The 27670-nt window shown below is 39.9% G+C and overlaps 1 protein-coding gene across 19 annotated transcripts in view; it reads right to left on the bottom strand.

Annotated features, from left to right (window-relative positions):
- trol (terribly reduced optic lobes) overlaps nucleotides 1-27670 on the bottom strand; it is a 328483-nt gene that overhangs the window by 149698 nt on the left and 151115 nt on the right. For all 19 annotated transcript variants that reach the window (XM_089241641.1, XM_089241648.1, XM_089241634.1 and 16 more), the window contains exon 2: nucleotides 13513-13831. In XM_089241641.1, the coding sequence (XP_089097767.1) occupies nucleotides 13513-13831 (319 nt within the window). The remainder of the gene's footprint in view (nucleotides 1-13512; nucleotides 13832-27670) is intronic.

Genomic DNA, 27670 nt, shown 5'->3' on the forward strand with positions numbered 1-27670 from the left:
GTGAACCGCAGTATACCAACTTCAACCGACTATCACTGTGCCGTAAACGGGAATCGAACCCGGATCAGCACGACGCAGATGCAGCCGCACGGTGCCCATAGAGAAAGACTCATTTGAGAGGTGATGGATTACTTTACTTACAATTACTTTTCCTTGCTGTGAAAATTTTTAGTCTGAATTCATTATATTAATTGGAAATGAGAGAAATTAAAACAACACACTATTCCAGATAGCAAATGTTTAAATTTTTGGAAAATTTGAGTGAGAATTGATAAAACTGTCAGAGTTCTGACAGTGGTTGAACTGTCACATTTGACAATGGCGTATCTACGAAAGGAGGAAGGTGGGAGGGAGGGGAGCTCAACTGGCTCAATGCCCATAGTGGCATTTTTGGGGAATCAACGGCTATGAAAATAAGTAGAATGAATGAAGGGCAGCCATGGTATAGCTCACCCGCCTTTGCCCAGAAAACCAGACTGAATCAACGTGTGACAGAACAAGTAACCTAGAGAATTTTAAAGCACGTGAGTGAGACAAATAGTGACCTAGAGCATGTGCACGCATGTAAATGACCAAAAGCATGACTAGGGAGTTTTTGAGCATGGGAGTGGCCAAAAGCGTGACCTAGAGAGCAAAAAACTAGGTCAGCGAGACCCTGAGCGTGTGCAAGCATGTTAAGGACCAAAAGAATGGCCTAAAAAAAGAGTGAGCACGAGATGAGTAAGCGATCAAAAGAGTGACTTAGATATACAGGCGCATTGGGAAGGGGCAAGCGGGTTGCAGCACAAAGTGTCGAATCCGAGGAAAGAGTGGTCAAGGAAATTAAAATGGGAGAAAGGGTGAAAAAATTCATATAGTCCCAAGGCTGCAAAACTGTAAATCCGTCCGAGTTCTAACGACTCCAACTCAATGTATTCAAAAACCAGAACCTGTTATTGCGCTGGATTTCCTCAACGTCCAATAATGATTCTACTGTCAAAAATTAACAAGCGGAAAAACTGCCCTGCTTATTAATTTTCTCTCGAGATGATGAAAAAATAATAATAATATGGTTCCACTGAAAGATAAGCTCCCATTTCGCATGTCCGTTAAAGAGTAGCGCGTTTCAATAAGCGAGCAGACATTGAACCTTCACGAGACCACCCTTTAAACATTCAATTTACAAGGTACTTGAGTCAGAAGAATAAACAGTGGAAAAGGCCACTTTAGAAATCGCCCCCGTACGAAAACGAACGTTGTACCCTTTCGCACTCTAAAAACGCAGACTCAGTCGATTCTTTTTTCTTTTTTGCACCGAGTCCTCCTCACAAACCACATGTTTTAAGATGACAAGTGCCGTCTGATGATTTTAAAAATAACCAGAGGATTTCTTTCCTTTGCACAAACTGTTCTTGAGTTTTCAGCGAGAGCTTGATATCAACGAAGATTTCCTGCAAAAAAATTGCGACGAAAGGAAAAAAAAAACAAGAAAATATCTGCTGTAGTTCATCCGATTATTTTATGTTCGGTATACGAGGGTGCTGATTAAGAACTGCGGAAAGGGAACTGGTGAGTGAGTGACCAGGAGGGAATGAACGAGCTCGTGAAGTTGCGAGTGACTGAACGAACGAGTAAGCAAGCCACCCAATAGCCCCGTTTACATGCGCAATATTGCAGTAGTATTGGAGTTCTATAGCACCCGCTTGACAACTTTTTCATTCGTAAGGAAAGAAATAGAGAGCAGTCAGTCATTGGTGAAAATTCTTGAAGAGGGTTTTAAACCCGTTTTGTCTATTTCCCATATAAACGGGACTAACGAGTGAGAGAGGGAGTGAATGAGCGAGAGCGTGGATGAGTACGTTATCAAATGGGTGAGTGACGGAATGAGTGAGCGACTTATTGACTGAGCAAGTGAATGAATTACTGAAAAAGTAGTTGAGTAACTGACTAAGCAAATGAGTAGGTGAGCGAGTGACTGAGTACAAGTGAGGGACTGAAAAGTGGGCGACCGAGTGACTGACTGAGCAAAGTGGGTGAGCGAGTGATTGAACAAGTGACCGAATAAGCGCCTCACTCCCTGACATACGTTTTCACTGACTTGCTCACATACACATTTTGGTCACTGTTGTTAATGAATTTTTTTGTCTGTGAATTTTCCTGTCAGTGAACTTTCCAGACACGGCTGTTGATGGTCAATAACGAGAAAGAAAAAATAATCATACAAGGCATGGATATTCAAAATTGTGACAAGCGGCCATTGTCACTCGGTCATAATGCTTAAACATGTCACAACATCCAACTGACTCGCAGCCAAGTGAATTACCACGACCGTGAAACGACAACCAAGTTTAAACGGTAAAACTTCATGGAATCTTCGATTTCGTTGTAACCGAAATTCACTGTATTTCAGAGCATCGATTTCTGCAGAGCACTTTCCCATCATCCGAACATCTCCAAAGAGATAAAAACAAAACGTGAACCTTTATTCTTATATCGAGGTGCCGCAGATGAGACTATAGCAACTCGTGCCACCTCCACTCGCTCTGCCAATGCTCGTGCTCGCTCTGCGAATGAAGACCGGAAGCGCATTAAAGTCATGGTTTTTGAGTTAAGTAACGGTAGTAGCGATGATAATTTAATAACCATCACCCGTAAAAGCATTTTTTTCACATAATTAATTATTAGGTCTCTGATTTTTATGCCCCAAAGATGAAACGTCGTTGCCGATAGATTTGAAAACCTGAATTTACCGATCAGCAACCACGTTTCATCATAGGGTTACCAACCGTCCTCCTTTTTGATGTCATTTCACACGTCCTCCTATGTTTCGGAAATGGAAAATTCGCCCCTTTGTCCTCCTCTTCAGGTATCCGGAATTATTTTTCTTTTTTCTGGTCAAATTTCTTTTTCCACTTTGAAACATAAATTTCTTTATTTTGTATGACTGTTTTCGTGTTTTTTTTTTTTCCCCTACACGCACTCACCAACAGCCATTGAAATTCCCAGAATTTTTCTGTCCCCGCTCTTTTTTAGCGGTTCCTGTTTCAGAGTTGGGGAAATTATTGTTGTAGCCGGTTTTATTGGTGGAATTGTGGCGTCATCTATTGTGGAAATTGGAATAAGTGACGTCACGAAGGGTGCAGACGCAGGCGTCCTCCTTTCTCAGTTTTCGAATATATGGTCTATTCACACATTACTGTTGGCATAAATTTATGGTATAACTGCGGAGCGAATATCCAGAATAGTTTAGCAGATATTTTCATTTGTAAAAGAACCATGTCAAAGCATAAACAGGCGCACAGATCACTATGTGCAGCTAGTCGCGACGCAGTTGATAAACATTGGTGACGCATACTTTGAGAAACATTGGGCATAAAGCAATATTGAATTTCGAAATATATTCAAAAGTGTGCGAAGGCGTCGCAGGGATGTGTTTCAGTACGAAACGGAAATTAGCATAAACAATTTAGAAAATATGTAGCTTTTTCTCGGCCCAATATTTATATCCAGAAAATATATGTTTCCTTGATATATTGGGCTGAGAAAAATCAGTCTATCTCTTCCTCTACCGTCCCACCTGAGGGGCTATTTGTTGTTAGTTATGCTGAAGTTACTAAGGCCTCTACTTCGGTGCCCCACAATAGACTGCGCGAAATGGGGAAGTCAGGGTAGTACTCCAGTGATGTAGATGGTAGCACGCTTACCCGGTTTGCAAGAGGGCCTGGGTTCAAGTCCTGGTGGAGACAAGACGACTTTTCTTTCCGAGTTCACCTCAACATAATATCCAGAAAATATATCTGCTTCCTTAATTTAGAAAATACATGTTCATTAATGAAGTACCGTCAATCGGGGTGATATTGATAAATCGGGGTGATTGTGATCAACATGACCTTTTCGCGATAAATGGTCAGTGCTGCACTCTACAACAGTCAGAATGAGTGAAATAGGTAGCGGAATGTTTTTAATACGAGAATCTCTTTGCAATGATGGTTTCGGTTCCCGCCAGATCGATCAGGTGAATGTGTTACTTCAATATAACTTCTACTGTACACAATCGCTATTAAAATTTATGCATTCCAGGTAGTTTTTTTTTAAATTCTACAACATTTAAGGATGATGTTGCCAAATTTCTTTTTGTTTTAGTGTTATCACAATTTGCTGTCGCTAATCACAGAAAATTTGGTTTTTTCCAGGGCTGATACTGATCAGGCCAACATGCCGCGAAATTACAAAAAAAAAAAAAACTTGTTGGTCCTGGACGAATTGTTCAATTGCAGCAGTTGGAAGAACTATGGCGGCGATCAGGGATTGAGTTGGAAGGTCATGAAAGCAACACGGGACCCTCAATTATTCATGATATAACTATGGAAAATGACGAGGATGCCATTGGAGATTATGTGCTGGTAAATTTTAAGTCATCCAGGATGTTTACCGGAGTCATTACAGAGATAGGAGCTGATAAATTAACCATCAACTTTCTATATCGGTATAAAGATGACAAGTTTCGTTTTTCCACGTGTCGTGGATGAACAGGTCGATAGACAATATGTTCTAGAGAAAAATAAGAGACAAGATTATTTTCAGCAGCATCGACCGTGTTGAATGATTTTCGGTTTCCAGCGTTGTTTTCTCATTCAATTTTAATATTGCATTTATTTGATGTTACATTTGGAATTTAAGTCTTTAAACCATTCATATTCAGTTGAAAAAAAAAATTTAATAAAAGTTGTTGGAGATAAATTTTTTTTTAATTACCTTAAATAGGTATAAATTTTTAGCTTCAAAGTGATCGGTATCATCCCAGAAAGACGCCGAGAATGATTTATAGCGATTTTAGAGGGTGCTAATTATCACCCCCAGGTACGAAGGTGGTACTGATAATTTTTAATTTAAAAGATATGCACCTATAAGAGTTCAAATTTCCAATTTTGATGCAGTAAATTGTTCGTAAAACGCTGGAGAGTGTAAATCATTTTTTAAAGAATTTTAATACAAAATTCACTTGTACTTCAAAATGAAAAACTATAAAAATTGATTATCACCCCAGCCTACGGTACGGCTCTCTTGCGAATGACTAAAACAGCAACCTTGATGAGCAGCATCACAACTTTGTCAAAAATGGTTACTTTATCCCCCCCGTAACAGTTATTTACATTTTCTCACAGCAACTTGTAAGTCATTCCCGGATCTAAAGGAAAGGAGTGGAGCGTGCTTTGGCTACCGGGAATAGGCAATGGACTAGTACAGGTGGATATAGACAGACTGGATATAGTACAGGTATCTTCGCTTTTGTATAGGCTTGGCCTTGGGTATAGAATCTAAACGTCCTGAAGTGTATACAGAGACGTCGGAGGTATTCCGAATCTGTGGATGCTCGTCTAGAGTTTCATGTAGGAAACTTTTATTTCTGAAATCAATTTCTGGAGGTACTCAGATCCGTTATACGTTGCTGGAGCGCCACCAACTTCATACGTCATCTTACTATTGCAGAATAATGTCCTCTTTTGAGAAGTGAAAAGTTAAAAATATTTCAGGAGGCATTTAATGCACTAAATTTAAATTTCCGTGCGATGAGCATGCTCAAAAACCTCTTCAAGAAGATCGTAATGCAGTATCACTGACAATACATGTAACTGGGCTCTCCAACTTGAGCATTCCATAGATTAAGCTCGAAAACTTCCAATATGTTACCACACAATTTCTTTGAGGGGGAGAAAGCCTATACTTGAATTTCCGCAAAGATGAGGTATGAAGATTAAAGTGAGTGACATTCAACGCATTGTCCCGCCGAGAGCCGAGATCTACGGTAACGAGTTCAATTTTGCTAGGTGGCCGGTGGGCTTCATTAAAATATCAAATAAGAGAGCATTCCAATAACCGATTTTAATAGTGTATCTACCGATTCGAATTGATGAACCTGTCAGAACGCATGGGAACCAAATCAACATCATTTCAGAGTTCGTAATTCCAAAAGTGGGTAAAGTGAAAGAAGTGATGCCAAGAGAAATGGGGTAATGTTCCTCACACAGAACACGGTCCATTCGGTGAATACATGCAAAGGTTCAAAATCAGCCAGACCAGCACGTGTAGATGCGGCCATCCGGGAAGCGGGATAAACTATGTGACACAGTGTGAGTACACAAAGGAATATCACTTAGAAGCACCAGCAAACGGACGGGAGATCTTACGGAAACGAAAAATTATTTTACAAAGATCTGCAACGAGAAAACTACAAGTCTTGAGCTATCTGATATAAAGAAACTATTTTGATAATAACCGAAAGCACAGTAAACATTCCACTAGTGATTCGGAGTAGAATCTGAAAGAGCTGCAGATTCAATATAGAGGGCGCACCTAGACTCCTATACCATAATACTTAAGTAATACACACTATAATTTATGATTGGGAAAAGATGTGTTTTTTTAATGTGTGAGCTTTATTTTTGAAAGTAAATAATTAGTATCCTCACAAGGTGACACTCTCCGTGACCCTGTCCTAAACAAATGGAAGAATAAACAAATGTTTTTGTATATACCCTTTCATAGTATGATAATAATTCTATAACCTTGAATATTTGTATGAGCTCATAATGACATTTGTTCCCAATATGCATTGTACACAGTAATTTTTATGTGCATCACCAATTTATAAAAAGGGAAATTTATATTATGTAAATAACGCATAATATATTATGTAAATATATGTGAGTAATTCAAATGTGATCGCTGCCGCCCAGCACTGTGAACGGAGACCGTGTTTCATTAATTCCCGTCGAACTTTCATAGTATAAATAATAATTTTGTAACCTTGAATATTTGTATGAGCTCATGATGATGTTTTTTCTTTTTGTAATATGCATTACATTTATAGTAATGTTTATGTACATTCTCAATTGTATAAAAAATGGAAATTTTTGATTATTCCCGTCGAGGCTGTTTGACTATTCCCATCGCAGAGGCTCTGTGTGTGTGTATATAAACTGAAGAGCCAAAAAACACTGGCAAAGGCATGCGTATGCAAATAAAGAGATACGGAACCAATCAGAGTACGGCGCTGCGGTCGGCAATGCCTATATAACACAACAAGTGTCTGGCATAGTTGTTAGATCGGTTACTGCTGCTACAATGACAGGTTATCGAGATTTAAGTGAGTTTGAACGTGGTGTTATAGTCGGCGCACGAGAGATGGGACATAGCACCTCCGAGGTAGCGATGAAATTTGGATTTTCACGTACGACCATTTCACGAGTGTACCGTGAATATCGGGAATCCGGTAAAAAATTAAATCTACGGCATCGCTGTGGTCGGAAAAAGATCATGCAAGAACGGGACTGACGAGAATCATTAAACGTGACAGACGTGCAACCCTTCCGCAAATTGCTGCACATTTCAATGCTGGGCCATCAACAAGTGTCAGCGTGCGAACCATTCAACGAAACATCATCGATATGGGCTTTCGGAGCCGAAGGCCCACTCGTGTACCCTTGGTGACTGCACGCCACAAAGCTTTACGCCTCGCCTGGGTCCGCCAACACCGACATTGGGCTGTTGAGGACTGGAAACACGTTGCCTGGTCTGACGAGTCTCGGTTCAATTGCTTCGAGCTGATGGACGTGTACGGGTATGGAGACAACCTCATGAATCCATGGACCCTACATGTCAACAGGGGACTGTTCAAGCTGGTGGAGGCTCTGTGATGGTATGGGGCGTGTGCAGTTGGCGTGATATGGGACCCCTGATACGCCTAGATACGACTCTGACAGGTACGTGAGCATCCTGTCTGATCACCTGCACCCATTCATGTCCATTGTGCATTCCGACGGACTTGGACAATTTCAGCAGGACAATGCGACACCCCACACGTCCAGAATTGCTACAAAGTAGCTCCAGGAACACTCTTCTGACTTTAGACACTTCCGCTGGCCACCTAAATCCCCAGACATGAACATTATTGAACATATCTGGAATGCTTTGCAACGTGCTGTTCAGAAGAGATCTCCACCCCGCCCTCTTACTCCTACGGATTTATGGACAGCCCTGCAGGATTCATGTTGTCAATTACCTCCAGCACTACTTCAGACATTAGTCGAGTCCATGCCACGTCGTGTTGAGGCACTTCTGCGGGCTCGCGGGGGCCCTACACGATATTAGGCAGGTGGACCAGTTTTTTTGGCTCTTCAGTTTATATATTGCATATTCCGTAAAAGGAAAGGGAAACAAAACTGCCCAGCACTGTGGACAGTGGCTTTGTTTCTTCGTTTCCCGTTACAGTGGAGGCGCTGTGTATATGTATTTTGCATATATTGTGTATTTACACCATTCTCAAATCTCTCCCACTTCAACATGCCAGCTTCTTTCTTGGCCACAAGTCTTTTCCATACTTCTTTCGAAATGCCAGGCTGCGATCTCCGGCCCATATGTGCCACTGGGCGCACGTGCAATTTTTCTCCCTAGTCATTGGATTCAGCTATACATTTTAGTCAAATGGCTTGTATATTGCATCGAATTGATGGCTGTCTTCAGGGGGAGATCGACGCGACTGATTCGATACTTGCGAGCACGGGGAGCCATCACTATGAATCATTGCTAACTTTTCCGACGCAACTCTGCCTCTTTTGAGATAACGGAAGTAAGGTACCTTGCATCAGTCCGGGGTTGTGTGCGGTTCTATCTATCTATCATTCACAGTTGGAAGTCCGGATATTATTAAACCACAAGAAAAAAGGCAATCAGTGAAATTGTTTGAAAAATCTTTGTGTATTTTTTTTTTTATTTCAAAAACTCTCAAAGACAGCAAAAAATTGCTTTGGTGTGTACTTCGCAACAGTTGGATATTTGTCTTTTTTTAAGACACGATGTGCAGATTTCAGGGGCGTAGCCAGAAATTTCGTTCGGGGGGGGGGACCACTTTCATTTCGGGGGGGGACCAAAGTGACAGAACAATAGATTTGGCCATCTTTTTCCCTTTTTTCGGTAATTTTCTCACATTTCGGGGGGGGGGGCAGACCCCCAAGTCCCCCCCCCCCTGGCTACGCCCTTGGCAGATTTCTATAATGTGAAATGTATAATATATGATGTATGTGTGAAAACCGGGCCTATAACGGCGAATACGGGACGTATGGTCATCAGAGTGATGATATACCATTGGGGAAAAAAATTCAATTATTACGAATCCAAATGTGATATTTGATGCCATGTTCTTGTCCAGGATTCTTTCATGGCTAAGGCTTCACATGTATCCTATTTGTTTAATTGTAATTATTATTCTTCATGAATGCGATATCGAATTCATTTACGTACAGTATTGTAGCTTAAGAAAAAGATTGCTCATCATTTCTGTAGATGATACGAAGCTCAAGAGATGGCAGCACTATCCACCCTCTTCATTTGGCTAGATTTGGCACGCAATTTAAAAGAAAAATAGTCAACTTGATCAGGTTGAAATTTTTTTTTCCCCTTGGGAAATCTTTTACTATCAGATCGGGGCTGCTCTTGCTAGACGTGGGGCCCGGTGTGAAATAATAGTGGGGACACCAAAAATGTGTTTAGGATGCTGCCCCCAAGCTAGAGTTTATATATATTTTGTTTGGGGAGGGGATTTGAAATCGGGCCTATATTATTTCAGAATACGCAGGAATGCTGAGAATTATCCATACAAAAGATTTCACAATTAAATATAAATTAACACAAAAATTGGTGGAAATTCCGCACTTTATATACCGTGTTTCCCCGAAAATAGCACCCGGTGTTATGTTAATTTTTGCCTCAAAAAATGCACTAGGGATTGTTTTCAGGGCATCGTTTATATTAGGAGCACCACGAAAAATTAAGCTAACAGTTATTTTACCAAAAATAAGCATCTTTTTGAAGACATTTCTGAATGATGGTTATGCAAAGATCGACAAAAAGTCGCAAATGCTGAACTACATAAAACATTTCTTTTGGGTGCCGGTGCCGTAGTTTAAAGTAAACAAGAAGTTCGGTTCAGATTTCCAGGAGCAAACGAGGTGGTCATGCGCCCGTGCCCGCCGGAAATACTTGTCGCTTCATTGGGTCACCAGTGTTAAACTGTATCGGTTGTTATGGCTGGAATCGCACTATAAAGTTTGACAAAAGATCTTTTACAAAACTTGGAAAAACTTTGTTACATTCGCTCGAACGCTACCGATACGCTTATTGGTTGCATTTCTTTTAAAAATCAAAGTTTTATCAAAGAGCTTTTACGAAACTTTTAAGATGTAATCCCGGAATGTTTCATACGACAGGATTACACTATAAAAGATCTAGAAAAGTTTTTTTTTATAACGTTTAACTTATTGGTTCTTTGAAAAAAACGTATTGCTAATGTAACCAATACGCTTACTGGATGCATTTTTCAAGTTTTATAAAAGAACTTTACCAAAACGTTTATAGTGTAAAATGAGTCATATGCTGCTTTATTTATCATCAGAAACACTGCGAGTAGTAATTTTCTTCGTTTTCTTTGATAAAAGTCAAAGTCTCAAATTTATCTGTTTACGTAGGCGTTCATCTCTCGGCCAAGGAGGCCTGCTTGGGTCTTAGAGAAATTAAATTTTCGTTTACAACTTATTTCAAGTATAAATTTCAATGATATAATTTATTAATTTAAAATTTTTATTTGATAATGAATAATAATAAAACCATTATCTCATTTTATATAGTTCAGTACATCCGCAATGTGTTGCAACGAGATGCTAAATGCGTCAGATTGACGATTTCAGCTCGGGCTTATTTTCGGTGTAGGGCTTATATTAGGAGTATCCTGAAAAATGACGCTAGGGCCGCCCCAAAGCAGAATGTGCCAAAATCTGCGACGTACTTCGCAGAACAATTAGTGCTACTGCATAACAATTCGGGAGAATTTAAAAAAAAAGTGCAAAAATGCACTATTACACGTATGGGGGATTTTTACCGCCGAACATTTCGTCAGCTGATATCTCGTCGCAGAACAGTACTAAACATTCTGCTTTGGGGGCTAGGGCTTATTTTCGGGGAAAACACAGAAATTAAACTAGTGAAAGGAACAACTCGCGCGAAACTAATGGAAACATTGCATTTGACGAATTAGAAATAATTGAAAGAAATAATTCCAGCACCAATGAAAATTCAGAATTAAAAGAAAAAAAAACTCCAGAAAATTCAGAATTACTGAAAGAAATAACTTCAGAATTTATAAAAAATTCAAAACCAATGACAAGGGAAAGAAAAAATGAAAGGTAATTGAAATTTTAAGAACGAATTTGACAAATAATTCCAAAACTGACGAGAGAAATAATTTCAGTATTGATGGAAATTCAGAATTAATTCATTTGAGTCGCACCACGGTCATTTTCTGCACACGAGGGCTAATTAGACCGTGACCTACAATTTATTGCCGATTCCGAACGGCAGGCTTGTTTTTATACTCATCGGTAGGTTGGTGCGGCAACCCCTCGATGGGGGGACTCCCTGCGGTAGCAATTTTTTCTGCGGTCATGTCGCCGTTTCTGTTGTACTCCTCTGTCAAGAAAGTTTTATGATGAGGACAAAACGGTTATCGAACTCGCGACACCTATATAAACATCCTTTGGCACTTTAGGTGAGTATCTTATCGAACTGGGCTACCGCGCCCGAATTAATTCATAGAATAACTGAAAAATTGGTGAAAGCCTTCCAATAATTTACAGGGAGTGAGGGGGCCCTCAGGAAGAGCGGGGCCCGTTGCGACTGAAACTGTTGCACACACATCCCTAACAGCGGCTCTGGATCAAGACAAAAACAGATGCAAAGACGTGCACCGGACTGATTGCAGACAGATGCAATCACATTGTTACACATAACACGAGGGGCCGCAATACTGGACTATGGGTTCAGCGATAGTGGGGGGGGGGGCTCCTCAGGAGCTCTCTACCCGTGTGGTAGTTATTTTTGGTGCCCCCCCCCCCTTCTAATCACGTTTTCTTTTTGGTCACTCAAGCTTTTTCTTTCCCCTCTCAACTCGAATTCAGTGCCCTTCATAGAGCGTCATCCCACGTGGTCACACGGCTCAAAAACCGACCCTGGCCCTAATAAGTGCATAGGAGTCTCATTAAATGAGATATGAATGAAAAAAATTAATACGATATATAGGAGTTAAAATTTCGTTTGACTGGTACTCCAGTGCTGCAAGGAGAACACAAAGGCAGTTTTTTCCTTGAAGCCCTGAAACGACCCTGTTGTGCAATAGGTTAAAATACAGTGGATCCTGTTTATAACGTTCTCAAAAACTGCCACTAAAAACTATGCAAGAGGGAAAACAGGAAATCTTGATGAGCATTATTAAGAGTTGGGGGGGGGACCACGAAAATACGTCGTACTATGCGGGGAAACATTCTAAGCCAGAACTAGGAGAGTATGCAGGATGGACGATGTTTGAAGGGGGCACAAACGGGCTTTTGGAGGGGGTACGAAAATTTTCATCAGAGAAAGTTTGAGTTTTTCCCTTTCACGCTTCAAGAAACATTTAAATCAACAGAAATTGGTTGAGAAGCATTGTAAAGGGTGTGTTTTCTTTTGATATTTTAATTTTTTTTTCTACCGAAAAATTAAACTTTTCTTAACTTTTTGGTCTTATTGGGGGGGGGGGGGGGCACGGGTCCCCCCCCCTCTATGTACGCCTATAGTTGAAACGGTACAAGCGGTATCCACTGTATATAACCGATTTATTTTAACTTAATTGCTTAGAAAATAAGTAACATTTTTAAATAAATTACAAAAACATCTCTCATCAGTAATTTGAACCTTACGTCTTGCTAACAGACAGGGAGAGTCTCCTTTCGGATAACGCCCAAGCCCGGCCACAAGTGAGGAGCTAAATCAAACCCCTACCACCTAATTTACTTTCATAGTAACTGATGTGGTTTCGGTTTTCTCCTTTAAATCAGGGAGTCTTCTAATGTTCTATGTTGTAAGCTTCTATGTTCCTTGGAACCCTTGTGACAATAAAATAAAAGAAACTGACCTCCTTCGCCAATAAAATTTAATAGCCACGAACAAAAATTTTGAAGGGAAAAAAGTTAAAAGCAAGTCAATTGTTTCACCTATTCAAGCTCGCGGACCTCCTTGAAATATTTCCATAGACTCCTGGTTGAGAACCCCTTCATTACATTGAATCGTTGCAATTTATTTAGGTCATGAAATTTCGGTATGTCTTCACAGCGTGGTACTCAATACATTCGCAACGAAAACAGCAAACATAGTGGTGTCTCAAAAAGCGGGGCCTATAGAAGCCCCGGATAGAAACCTCCGATCTAAAGGGGGAATCTTCAAATATCTTTATTTTACTGTGAATTTATTTTACCCAATATTTCATCCTATTCTGTTAATCTCGACTAAGAGTTTTAGACTTTTTGCAGAAGTAAGAAGGCCCCCCAAACCCACAAAGAGTCTTGGGTCCCCTGAATTTATTAAAAATGTCCTGTAAATGTTTAGGTTTCCTGCAGAAAGAATATGGCGATAGCCAAGTATATATATATTTTTTGAAGGTCAACTTACAGGGACCAGGTAAGCGGGTTTCTGTCCTGGAATCAGGAGTGACCGGGGTTTCGAGGGATCCTTCACCACTCTCTTCGAGGATCTCTTCACCGGAAGGTCCGTCACCCGAGTGCCTGTAGAAGTCTTCGTCGTCCAGCAATGACGGGGTCACAGACCGCTTGTGGACGGGCTTCTTTTGGCGGCCGGGCTCGACCAGGAAGGGACTAGAGAGTGGATGGATGATGGACGATAGGGAGGAGGCATTGCCACTCCTGGTCGTGCTGCTGCTGCTTTCTTCGTATAGGTTGCTAAGATCATCGAAATCCAGATCAGAGTCAAACTGCAAAAACAAAACAAGAAAAAAAGTTATTTACACATCGAACAACATTTCTTACGAATCACATAAGTGTTTTACATCAAGTGTTTTTAAATCCCTTAATTAAATCAAACGAGTTGGGTTTTTATGCTTTTTTACAAGTTAAATAGCGGTGTGCGGGGGGGGGGGGGTCACCACACCAAGAGTCTGATAATATGGTAGAGTGAACCTGTCCCTAATGACTAGCAAAAATTGCCTCCTCTGGCACATCACTCTGGATTTTCGCCTGGGTGGGGGAGGGGGGGCAGTGACTACAGTTTTTGCACCGGACGTCACTAGGCCTAAGACCGGCCCTGCCCCCGCCCTGGCAAATATAATTCGCCATACGAGCATTCATTTTCTCCAAAAAAGAGGAAACTTTACATCCTACTCCAGGGAGCATCATTAACAACTCGCGAGCAGCAATTTAGTGCCCGAGGTTTAAAATAATTATTTCACATACTTATTATAATAAGTATACCTATTATATTTTACATAATAATTATCATATTGTAAATATAAATTATCAAAATTCTTCCACATTATTGCTATGACTTATTTCTTATAATTTGTATCTCGATGCATGAATGAAGTTTAATTATAGTCAAAACCCGGTCACCGAAAATGTTAAATGCTCTGTTTGCAATACACATCAGTACTTAGCAACGTTTACATAGTTTGTTAGTCTTGTACGTCGATTATAAAAACACAGAGAGTAAACGGGTCTAAATACGGGATAAGGCATACATGCTCAACCCATGGTCCATTTGTCATCTGATGTGATCAGTGACAAATAACCAAACTCTACTCAAATGGTCCAGAATTCACATAAGTGGCCCGTGGCACATTTCTAGATTATTTCAGCGGCACGCGGCACATTTCCAGATCATTTATGCCACCAAAGGCACATATTAAGTGATCGGGATAACTTAATTGATCCCAAGCACATTTCCAAACCACTTGAGCGACCAACGGTGCGCCTCCAGTAAGGCGCGGACCTGCGGAGGAGCGAGGGTGAACCCCTCCCCCCAAGCGAAACATGAACTATTGCTCTCAAAGCGATAAGTTATGAAACTTTTATAAATTTTATATGATAATATTGCATTCAATCAATCCGTTAAAAATTACTCGTATCTAGGTTTTCGATTAGATAATTAATTCAAGAAAATTTCATATAAAAAACGGAAAAAATCGGAACGGAGAAAAAGAACTGAAAAATACGGACTGTTCCGGAAAATACAGGATGTATGGTCACCTTATTTACGACAATTTGGGAAGTCAACTCTCCCAACAGTGAGCTCTAGATCCGCCCCTGCCTCCAGTTCACTCAAGTTCTTCGCTACGGTTCCGTGTCGAGGAACTTTTAGCTGATGGGTCGCGGCCGGAGAAATCATCCAGAGAATAGAATAATCACCACTGGCCATCCCAAGAGGCTCTCTAATGAATGTTTACCCCCGAGGGAGTAGGACGACTTTGAAATAACCTCACTCATGCCGGAAACCGGAAAGAACCGGATTTTCGAATGTAAACCTGTATAGGACTTTTTTGTCGGAATTCACGTGTTGTTTTTCGAAAATTGACGTATTTCAAAGAATATTTGAGCATATTGAAGCCTTATTTGTCCCATTGCACAACAACTGATATTGCAACCATATAATAGATTTTTCTTTTGAAAATATACAGGGAAGTGTACTATGTCTAGCATAACTACGAATAAGCTAATTTTCGAGAACATATTTTGATGAATTAAAGATATTGAATGCGGACTTATCCCATTGCACTTTGAGATATATTATATTGTTCCAGATAATATCTCTCACAAGCCCTTGAAATGGGCAGAAGATGAAACAAAATGCAAGACATCAGATTTATTTCAGAGTACAACCACCATTTACATGCAGAGACCTTGACGGAACGCGACCTACAAATAGAATTCAATCGACCAAACAAAGTCTCATCTTCCCGATACAATTTCAACAACTGTAGAATCAGACATGACCCAGGCTCTGTCCTATGAGAGATATAAGCCCCTTACTCCGAGGGGTTGGGCTACGCTGGAGAGAGCTGAGTGCGCCGTGCCAGAAGGCTTGGATGCCAAGCCCCCCGATGCGTTGCCCCTAGCCCTCGATCCCTATGATTGGGGCTACAGCCGGGCACCCTACCTCGATCGTCCAGAGCAATTTGCAGCCCCGGGGCAAGTCCAGGAGGGGGCCCACAAACCCAAACAATCGCCGCAGGCACCCCGGTCACACTCCCAGCAACCCGTGTCCGCCATTCCCCAGGATGCTTTATTTGTCAATATCAAACTTATTTACAAATTTTACATTCAGTAGCACTTTCAATCAGATTTGTTACCGCTGGAAGGCGCGACAATTGCCTCTATTGGGCGCGGTTTTTATTCGAATTATGATTCTGCCACGCGGGACATGCCATTTCGGGCGCAGTTTAATGTCAACGGAAGTGTCTCTGTGGTGGAAAGCCCAAGTGCTGGGCCACTGTCGTAGCGGCTGATTGACTCTAGTGAGCTCCCGGAGTATCCGTGGTGGCCAGCCCAGGTGCTGCGACAAACAACTGGGCCTATAGTCCGTTCCAAGTTAACTTAGCAGTGAAGAGGAAGCTACGAGGGAACCTCATCACTCGTTGCTATGGCAACAAAAGCCTTTTAACCAATGTATCGATGCGCGGCCTCTGTAAGGTATGGACGATTTCTAGGGTATCCGCACCAAAATGTCGTTGTGGTTGCTATAGATTTTTGGATAATGGTAAAAAATATTTTTTTCTAATTTAAAAATTTTAAACGAAGAAACATCGGTTCAAAACGATATTTTCTCATTATTTTTTCAAAATAATTAAAAAAAAATTGAAATATTCTGTATAAATGATCATTATAAAACTACGATTTATGGGAACTTTATTTTGCGGCGAAGGAATACACTCTCTACCTTTCTCTCCACTGCAAAGTTAACCTGAAAGGGACTATAGTTCCATTTTAGTGGTGCCACTTAAATATCACGACCAGTGGGATCATCTTTTCGAGATCAGTTAAACCAGTGATTCAATAATTGCATTAATAAAAGTGGCCTTTGTACGACCCATCTCGCAAACCCTCAAATCAAAGTTGAGTCGTGATCCATAGATTAAGAATCCCTGGATGCAACTGGATTTGTACGACCGATCTCGAAATTCCTGTGGCCTAAGTTTGGGTCGCAACCCATAAATTAAGAACCTCTGAGTTAGCTGAAAAAAAAAAAAAAAAAAATGTGTAATATAGTTCTGCCCTCCCCCTGCCACCTATATGTCATTTTAAGAACTTGAAAACACCAAAATATAAATTCAAATCATCAATACAAGATATACAGAAGACTGGATGTTGTGAAGATATTTATTATTTGAGATGTTAATTTTTTGAGGAAGGAAAAAACTCATCTCTGCCTCTACCGGGAGTCGAACCCGGGTCCCTCGATTGCCGGACGAGTGCTCTGACCACTAAGCTACAGAGGAGATAGAGATTTTCCTTCGCTAGAGCGTATATATGCCGAACGGAACCGTGCAATGGACGGTGAAACCGATCAGCTAATAACTCATGGACAACGAGCCACCAGAGGGCTATATATATGACATTCATGTCATAAATCATCAATAGGCTATTCAACAGCCTGCTGCGGCTCATGCTGTTTAAACATTCAATCTCATTTTAAAAAGGAATCAATTCCAAAGTGAAATCAATCATTTCCAAGTGAGAACTTCACATAGTATCAGTTTTAGCGCACGTCATTGGCCTTGAGGAGATAATGACTTGAGGAAATTACTCAGAAAACGGCGAATCGATCACTGTCTGGAGTTTTTCATTTGGACATTTACCACAAAGGAGCGCGATAGAAATCACGGAAGGAGTTAGTTTTGTAAAAAGTCTGCTAACAGCTGTGTGATAAAAAAGGAAGGATGTGCTGCCAGAGAAGAAAAAAAAAACCCAAGAAGCCATCTTTTTTAAAGACTAAAATTAGCGACGACCACCACGACAAGGAGCGAAGAGAGGTAGGGGGGGGGGGAACCCTTGGAAATTGAATCAACACGAGTCGCGCCTGAGACAGAAAAAGTAGTTGGTGTGTAATCCATTTCAGTATCCAGAGAAAACAGCAGCAAGACTATATGGTAGGACATTCCTCGACTTTTCGACTCAACGGAAGGTTTTTTTTTTATAAATGCCAAAGAAAGCGACACCCACCTTTCCTATTTGGAAAAGAAATCACGTGATGTCGACCCTTACTAAAGAGCAAGGGGGGAAAAAAATCAAATCACCAACCGGCTATTTAACAGCTGCAACGCTCTCATGCCGTTTAAAAGCTCATATCCAGTCTCATTTTAAACGAAGTGGGGAGAGGGGAATAATTTCCCAAGTGAGAACTTCACATTGTATCAGTTTTAGCGCACGTCATTGCCCTTAAGGAGGTAATAACTTGAGGAAATTACTCAGAAAACGACGAATCGATCACTGTCTGGAGTTTTTTTTTTCCTCGGACATGTCACCACAAAGGAGCGCGATAGAAATCACGTCTTGCGAAAAAAAAAGTCTGCTAACAGTCGTGTGATAAAAAAGAAGGGTGTGTTGCCAGGAAAAAAAAACCAAACAAACAAGAAGTCATCTTTTTAAAGACTAAAATTAGCGACGACCACCATCACTAGGAGAAAAGTTAGGAGGGGACCCTCAGAAATTGAATGAACAAGAGTCGCGTCTGAGACAGAAAAGTAGGTGGCGTGTGTGCAATCCATATTTTTTTTTTTTTTTTTTTCAACGTTATTCAGAGAAATGAGCAGAAAGACTAGTAGGACATTTCTATCTTCAGCGACTTTTTGATTCAATGGAAGGTTTTTTTCTTCTACGCCAAGGAAAACGAAACCAACCTTTCCTACTTGGAAAAGAAATCACGATGTCGACGTTTCTCACGTGAGATCACTGAGTTAAAAAAAACAAAAAAAGACTACACTAATGTGATGTCTAGGAAGAGACGATAACCATCTCGTCACCTGAAATACGACACTCCAGAATTTCTCACGTATTACTAGTTTGCATATTACGTAAATGATACTCTTCGCGTCCTGTTCTCAGTAGATCGTCGAGATAAAATCCCAGGATTTGAATAATGAATGCTAATTAATATTACTGAGAGAGAGATAAATGTACGTGTATATATATATGTTTTTAAGGATTGCATTACATTTCCGTCATTCAAACGGATTATAAATTGTACTACTAGAGACACCCAGACGGTGATCATTCAAAACTCATGGCATGATTAAATTTCAAGTTTTAATTTTTCATTGTGGAAATGCATTTATGCTCTGAAAAAAATATATATGCTGTACATGTGTTACGGTCAAAGTCCGAAATCGGCCGGTGGACACGGTCAATGTTCGAATTTCGGGCTTTGGCCAGCCTGTTCGCGAAGTGACTGGAGCTCCATAACCAGAAAAAAGACACGATTCGAGGTCATCGCCAAGTTGGCGTATTTTTTGTAGTAATTATGGGCATTTATAATTATGGTTAGCTATGGCAACTCTAGCTATGAAAGGAACCGGAATATCGATATCTTAGGGATTTCCAGCCACTTTTGGCCAATGTCCCATATATCACATATTGGGTCAAATATGGCGAATTCTATAATATTAATTATTATATTTTTTATGTTTTGTGACAACTCACAAACCTTTTTACCGGTATTTGTGGTACATAAGATTTACACCGGTATGCAGAAAAATAATTTTATAGTCATATGATGCACTGATAATTCTCATGCTGCACACTAGTATGAAACCAACAGTCAATTTTACTTGGATAATTTACAATAAACAGTTCTTTTTTTATTCGATAGGTGGCAAAAGGAGTCCCCATCGCAAAGTTTCTCTCTTTCCATCAATATTTGTACGCATTTCTTTTCTGCGCAAAAATATCGGAACGGGAAAGCGAAAAAAATTCGAACTCATTTATCAATATTTTAAGCAACATGATTTATCATTTTGACATTGGCATTTTATTCATGTAGCACCTATATCTGCATTTTCATTATTCCATGCTTTCAATTTAGTTCCCGAGAAGACTGATCTGGTGTCATCAATAAATTTTTTGTGCTAATTGTTTCATCCGAAGTCTGAGGTTCTTGGACAAACAATAAAGCCGGTATTACACTATGAAAGTTTTATGAAAGTTCTTTTATAAAACTTGAAAAATTCAACCAATAAACGTATCGGTTACATTTGCTCGAACGTAACCAACAGGCTTATTGATTTTTTTCCAAGTTTTGTAAAATAACTTTTATTGAATTTTTATAGTGTAATCCCGGCCTAAGGTAGAGGTTCTCAACCTTCTATGTTCCATGACTATAAGTAACAGTTTACATACTTACATTTAAAAATCATAGTACTAGATCTCATCGTGTAGACCTCAACGAATATGAGGCCCCGGATCCTGCCAACATAGGCTCATCGGTTAAGATAGCCTTGATACTACGGACAGCTCTGCTTTTGCATCCTGAGAAATAGTTCATTTTTTCCCCCACCATATTTCACTTGAAAGCTTTAATTCTTCATAGCTCTCTCTGGCCCCTTTCACCACTCGTCGTGGCTCCCCTTTCATCTGATTTTCATCCGTTGCCCCCTTAGAATATCCCAGGATCACTAGGAAGCCATATGGGTCTCGGGATCAGAACCATCACTCTACAATATATGTATATCTGCGTCAATGTAAGAGATCGTCCTGACCTGAAGACCCAACAAAACTCTTGACCTAATTAGAGTAGGTGGGAGCTGTGTCAGAGAGAGGCAGATCTATAGCAGACACCACCCCTCCTGAAAGTTTATGGACAGCATTTAGGAAATTAATGTATTAAATGCTCTTTCGGGAATTTTAGAGCATTCCTAGGACATATGTTCCGGGAGGATTGGTATTGGTGACGAAGTTGAAGCTATGTAAGAATCAGTGATATAAACACGCGCAGACAACGACAGATAACAATATAAAAATCTTGGTGTAGAACAGTGCTATATGAACATTAGTGCTTCGTGGCTAAAACGTTTGGGAACTACTAACTTATATCTGAAAGGTAAGTACCGAGAAATAACTAGGATTTTTGCAGGGGGAGGGGTAGCAAACGTGGTTTTGCCACTCACTCCAGAATAAAATTCGATAATTTTATTTTAGTTTTTTTGTTCCCCACAAAATTTTCCGTCCGGAGTAATTGCTCTCCCCCCCACCCTCCTGCAGTTCTGGATCTGGATCAGGTCAGCAGTCACTATCACTGACCATATTCGTCCAACTATCCAACCGTACCAAGAAAAAAAAAACATTAACGTCACCTTTTTCTTTCAGTAAATTCGCGGAATCCCACATTGCATCGGTAGCTAATATCGTGCTACCCTGGTCCGTTCCCAGCGCCTTCCACAAAGTGATACCACCCACTTGACGAAAACGCCTGTTTAAAGAGCAGAAAATTCCATAGAGAACGAGAAATTAAATCAACCCTACCCCATTGTCGTGCCAAAATTTTCCAACCCAGCAATTTATTAAACCAAACTCTACAAGTACATTGTGATCCAGGAGCTCCTTTTCCTCCTTGAACCTGTAGACAGAATTCCTAATGGACGAAATTGAGGCTCCTGTCTCGAACAGAAACTAGAAGAAAAAATAATATTCTCTGCACGCAACCATCATCGATCACTTCCTGTGTGAACGAATTGCCGATAATACATAACACTTCCTTCTCATCCATCCACCCTATAACCTATCTCTTTCACAACCAGCCTACACCACACTCATAATTCAAAAAAAAAAAAGGAGCCATGAATAAATGTTCGGGATGCGATACTCGTTGTTCGGAAGAGTCTTAAATCACTTAAATTGGACCTCCGCCGTTATATAGACGCCACTGAATTTCTAGACAGTGACGGGATATAACCACTACGCTATGGGGAAAAAAGTAGTGTGTTTTTTTTAATATCAGTGACGAGTAGATTGATATCAACCGTGTTGGACCCTCCGGTACCGATCGATATAGAAGAGAGAGACAACGGACACAACTCCGATCAATCTAATTTCCTGACAGTTCCGTCACACGTAAAATTTTCAATTTCAGCCGATCCGGACAGCCCCAATACATACATTTCGGTTGAGTTCACCACCAAATTACGGCAGATAATTTCAGCGGCGATTGGACCAGAAACATCGTATCCGTAGATATGGAACGATCCTGCCCATATCTAGCCGCATTATAATTTTCCAGGAATTTTTCGGAGCGTTAGTAAAATAAAAAAAAAAATCATTAATTCAGTTTATAATAGATTTCTCTCACGAAAAAAAATTTCATTTGACTTTGAAGAAGTGGTGGAGGGCGGAGAACAGCAGAATTCAATCTAGAAATTTAATAAACTTGAATATTCACGGCATGTTCGTATTCGGTGAAAATGGGCGAGTTCTCTGTCTCTCCACTCAAAAATGGCAAAATCCTCAACGGAAAGCCAACTGGAAATGGGATCAGCGCACGCGATACGTAATTTACGCGGAACTTGTCGCGAGGATGGAGAAAATTCGGACGCTCGGTTCCGAAAGCAGCTGATTTGGTTACAGAAGATAATGCCATTTTCCTTGGTTTCCGTGCACCGTTTTGTCTCATTGCATTTCGCATTACCTGATTCAAACAGCAACAAGATATTTCATTCGTGATTAAAAATTGCAATACACACACTAGTCATTCTTACGCATTTCCTATGATGAAACAAACCATGCACCATTCTGATTGTATAGGTGGTCATTCTTCCGCGCTCATCGTCAATAGGAGGAGAGTTTCCCGGGATAAGTATGGATGACCAGACTTCAATGAAACTAAAATGAAGCCTCACAAGCCGATTCTCTAAAATCAATAGCAAAATACTCAGAGGTGGATTTTACCTACAGTAGGCTATATATATACAAACAAATTTCACCGCCCTTCTCTCATTTCAGTCTAATTTTCTTGGCCAATCGTTCCTCAAATTTTCCTTGGGCTAAAAGCCGAGGTTGGAAATTTTGCTCCCATACGTCTAAGTTTTCTTTTTTGGTGCAAGCGTGTGATGCTTGCAGGTAGGAGCACTTTGCTCCAGACTCTGCAATGAAGCTGGGCTGGAAGAGATCTCGGCAACCGGATAATTCCGGTGGCAGAGTCCTGGCGTTCATTCGTTCAGTCACAACTACGGGAAGGGCCCCCTGGATGCTAGTTTCTGCGGTTTTTGAATAGCTCAGGAGCCGAATTTCATGGAGCCTTCCTGTAATCGGGGGGGATGGGCGTTAGAACAATGAAGCACCGTTTTTTCTTGATGCCGATTTCATTTCGACGAGACCGCAAAGAGTTAATTCCGATTTTTCCCCCACTTCAAATATGGATTTCCATCAATCCTGAAATTATTAGTTTATTAAATATGAATCTCCATCAATTCAGGAAATATTTTCTCCATAATTTTTGGAAACATTTTTTATTTATTACGAATTTTGTTCCCACCAACTCCAATATCGTCTCAATAATTCTGGATAAGATCCAGCACTGATTTATATGAAAATAAATATGCACATCAAGAAGTGCTGCCCAACTCTCCACTCTCTCATTTTGCCCTGGGACTATGATGCCGTTCAGAAGACAGTAGGGGACGCACTTTTTTTGTTTTGGATAAATATTTTAAAATTTGTTTCAGTTCCATTGAACCATAACAGAAAGAGTTCCGCGAGAAATTTTATGTCAGAAAACCTGCGCTATAAAAGCATGGTCGTGATCTTGTGTTTCTAGTGCTGCCCTCTACCCTCCTAATCGCGAGTGAAAAACTACAAATTGCGAAGACTTTTTCATGTGCGCGGTTTTTAGTGCCTTGATTGTACTCTTCGGGAAACTCCAGGTTTTCTTGAAAATGTATGGCAGGCAAAGTATCACTATTGAATAGCGGTGCAGCCGCGATTTCTTGCCGCGCAATAGAAAAGCTTTGGGGTGACGTTTCCAGTCAAGCTTTCCTGACATGACGTTTCATTTTGATCCTCTCTAGCTTCCCCTCATAGGTTTTATATGGATTTTGGTCAGAGGCGTATGTAAGGGAAGGGGACATGGGGTGGGGCGAGATACACGAGTCCCTAAGCCGCCCAAAAAATTAAAACAAAAATGTATTTTCGTAGAAAAAAACAATGGAATACCGAGTAGAAATACCTTTTATATGATAATTTAAGATATTTCTGTTAATTTGAATGCTTTTTGAAGGATAGTAACTGAAATTTTCTCTAGGAAAAAAATCCTTGTGCCCTCAGCCAAACCTTTCGTACCTCCTCCAAAGGCCGATCCTGCGTACGTTCCTGATCTTGGTGTCCCCTGCCTTTCATTTGGGCTTAAAGAACATTTCGTTAGCAATAAACGATTAATAAGACGAATAATTTCTATCCTTAAATCGGTGAAAGGAATAAACCTTGAAAATAAATTTTCTTTCGTCTCTTACTTTATCTCTGGGATTAATATCTCTCTATACCACCTCTTCGGGACGGCTTGATGACCACCTCAGCCAAAGCTGAAGTGGAAACGCTCTAAGATAATTGTGCAACGCCGGTGGGACTTGCCCACGAAATTTCACTTTTTCGCCAAAGCCACAACTTACCGTTGTGGCAAGCAGCAGATACAGATTTGTCTGCCTATTTATGCTTTGAAGTGCTTGTTTTAAAAACGAAAATATCCATTAAACTTTTCTGGAAAGCCGCAGATGAACCCCGATTCGGACAAGGGAGCCGCGGGTGACAAGTTTGAGAAACGCTGGTTTAACCCCTTCGCGTAAAGGTTTTTGAAAACAAATGTGGATCTATAATTGAAGTTTAATGGCAAATAATAATTCTGAAAAAAAAAAAAAACTGTTTCCCTTGTTAGCAGATTAGAAAAAGAAAGGGGATAGGAAGAAATATAAGAAAAATAAAGGGAAAAACATTACAGTATATAAGAGAATACATTAATCCTGTTTCACCCCTTACCCTCTCTCTCTCACCCTTCCCTACGTATCGTATTTTCTTTCTGTACAATATAGTAGGAAGATACATTATATGTCGTTGAGAGGATCACTAAACGTATAGAAAGGAAGGCAAAACAATTCGCTTTCATAGGGTTGCAGTAGAGCTTCATCGGTGATGAGAAAAGAATCAAAGAAAAATCAAAGAGAGCTGCAATGAATTTCTTCCACTTGCGTTTGGACGAGACATCTCGTCCAAGATTGTCAAGGCATTGAAATTGCTAATTTAAGATATAAGGCCGACACTCGCTGACTGTTTGCTTCGGTAAAAAAAAATTTCTATCCCTTCTTCTACACACATATACTAAATCACACGTACTATGACGACGACCAACAAGATTATCTCTAGCTATTATAGTGATACTAGTACGAATATTCTAAAGGCTCCAGCATACTCCTTAATTCCAGTCTAATTTTCAGTCACTCAGTCCGACCCTGTATATGAAAAAAGTGTGGAATATCACTTTATTCTTTCCCGCCAATAGCAGAAAATTGGAGAGGGAAGTTTATTCAATCAGGAATGGAAATTGCGCTACAAAAAAAAAACTAATCATCATTAAAGACTGGAGAAACACATTTTTTTTAATGAATTGTGTTTTTTCCATTGAACTGTATTTCAAACAATATGATCTCAGAAGGAAATGAGGTGTCTTGTATTAATTATTTAGGTTATTTCAGATTTATACAAGTACAAAGGCCACCAGCAGGGGCTGCGGGGGGGGGGGGGGGGAAAGATTGCCTTAAAAGGAAAATTTGGATGTCTAATATATTTGAATTACAGTAACTCCAAAAAAATAATATATATATATAAAATCATTTAGTGCCATCTGGATTTATAAATTAGAGAAAAAAGGTTACTCCCCGTAATGCATGACCTTCGTTAGTTCAGTGATCGGATTTTTTTTAAGTAAAAGGAACATTTCACAAAAATATTCAAAATAAATAAAAAGTGAGGAAAAACAGTAATTTACGTCGATTGAATGATATATAATTAAATATGATGATGATAATAATAATAATAAAAGTTTTAGAATTTTACGTATCAGCATTAATAACTAAGTTACGAATACAAAATTTTCCGTTGTATAGCGTAGTGGTTCCCAAACCTTCTTTCCAGCGCGACTTTCCATGTATATTACTGTATATTATGTGTGTGTGTGTGGTTTCATACAATATTATTCACGGATGGAAATAAATTATTATTGATCAAGACGTTTTCATTTGAAAATTCTCTTCTTCCCCCCCCCCTCCTCCTCCAGTTTATCAACGTGATCACTCCGGGGGTGGAAATCAGAGCAGAAGCAACGCGGCATATGGTCACTTTGATTGACTCGTTCAAATTAATTCAATTACGTGCAAAAACATCGCTCAGAAAAAAATAAGAAAACAAATTAGAGAGGGTTTTTGTATTCTTTCCGACAAAAAATACAAAAATTATATGTGATTCCCATGAATTCATTCACTAGAGAGAGAGAGCGTGTAAAGAACAAATAATTATTATTCATGAATTCAAAGCCTTTTTATCAGATTCCGGAAATATTATTCATAAACTAGGAATAATAGAAAAAAAAAGGCATCCAAGGTTATTATAAACCAAAAATTAATTACGATTCCCTCGTATAAAAGCATTGACAAAAAATAATAAATTCTAAATTGTGCACAGAAGCTACAGCTGCTGAAACTATCCCCCAGTTGCGAGCTTCGGCAAACACCGACGTCTTTGTGTGTATGAATATATATACACCCGTTTTTCCAACATCCACAAATTGAATAAAACACTGGAGCACTGCTGAACAGCCGAAATGGAAGAGTGGTAGCAAAAAAAAAAGGGTAAAAAACAATAGGTCTTTGTTTATAGTCCAAACACACAAATAAAAGAAAAAAAAAACAAAACCCATATACCATCGCCATGCATACATAGCCCCCACACACACACACAGTTGAATAAACAAACCAGGGCCGAGAGCGGGGCTGTTCTTCAAACAACTGGAGATAGGAAATTTGCATGTGAACAGCTGTTCCCTTAGCTGATGCGGAGAATGGAATGATACTGAACAGAATGAAATAAAAGAAAAAAAATGTATGGACGAGAAGATGATTCCGGATGTTGCCATTGAAACATGATGCGAATCTGATCAAATACTAAAATAGTATCCATGAAAGAGATTAAAATACACAAAATAAGTTACGGTAAACGTGATAAATCCGTTTATTATGCATAATAACCGACACTTTTGGCAAGTTTGATATAAATTCCACTAAGTTCATCCATATTTGTTATGGGCATCTTTTTCTCAGCCACCTCGCTGGGCATTTTGCCTGTTGTGGTGGTGTATTTGTATAAATTTATCATTTTCACACACGCGATTGTGCATAATACCCAAGCGTCGTTGGTAAACATATAAAATTACACTAAATTCATCACATTAGCAGGTTATATCATGCGTAACAAATACTTCGTATTGGTAACTATAACAAATTGGTTCCATTGTCATGATGAAATTCATTATTTAGATGACCGCAATTGTGAGCCAGAGTCTGAACCGGATATTATGAACTCCGATTAAACGAATTTTTCGGAACATTCGGAAATAGCTCTTGTAATTAACTATTATTTGACATCTTAAATTCCTCCAAAAAAAAAAAAACTAATGTTGATTTTCCTCGACAATAATAGAGAGCTTCATAACAAGACCACAGCAGCCGAGGAGTGAGGACTTAGGAACAGGGCAGAGACGGTGCACATAGCTGAGCAGAGCGAGTCAAAAAGAA

Source organism: Pholcus phalangioides, unplaced genomic scaffold (genome assembly GCF_987345545.1).
Source record: "Pholcus phalangioides strain wild (caught in Gottingen) unplaced genomic scaffold, Ppha-v1.0 ptg000014l_1, whole genome shotgun sequence".
NCBI classification, from domain to species: domain Eukaryota; kingdom Metazoa; phylum Arthropoda; class Arachnida; order Araneae; family Pholcidae; genus Pholcus; species Pholcus phalangioides.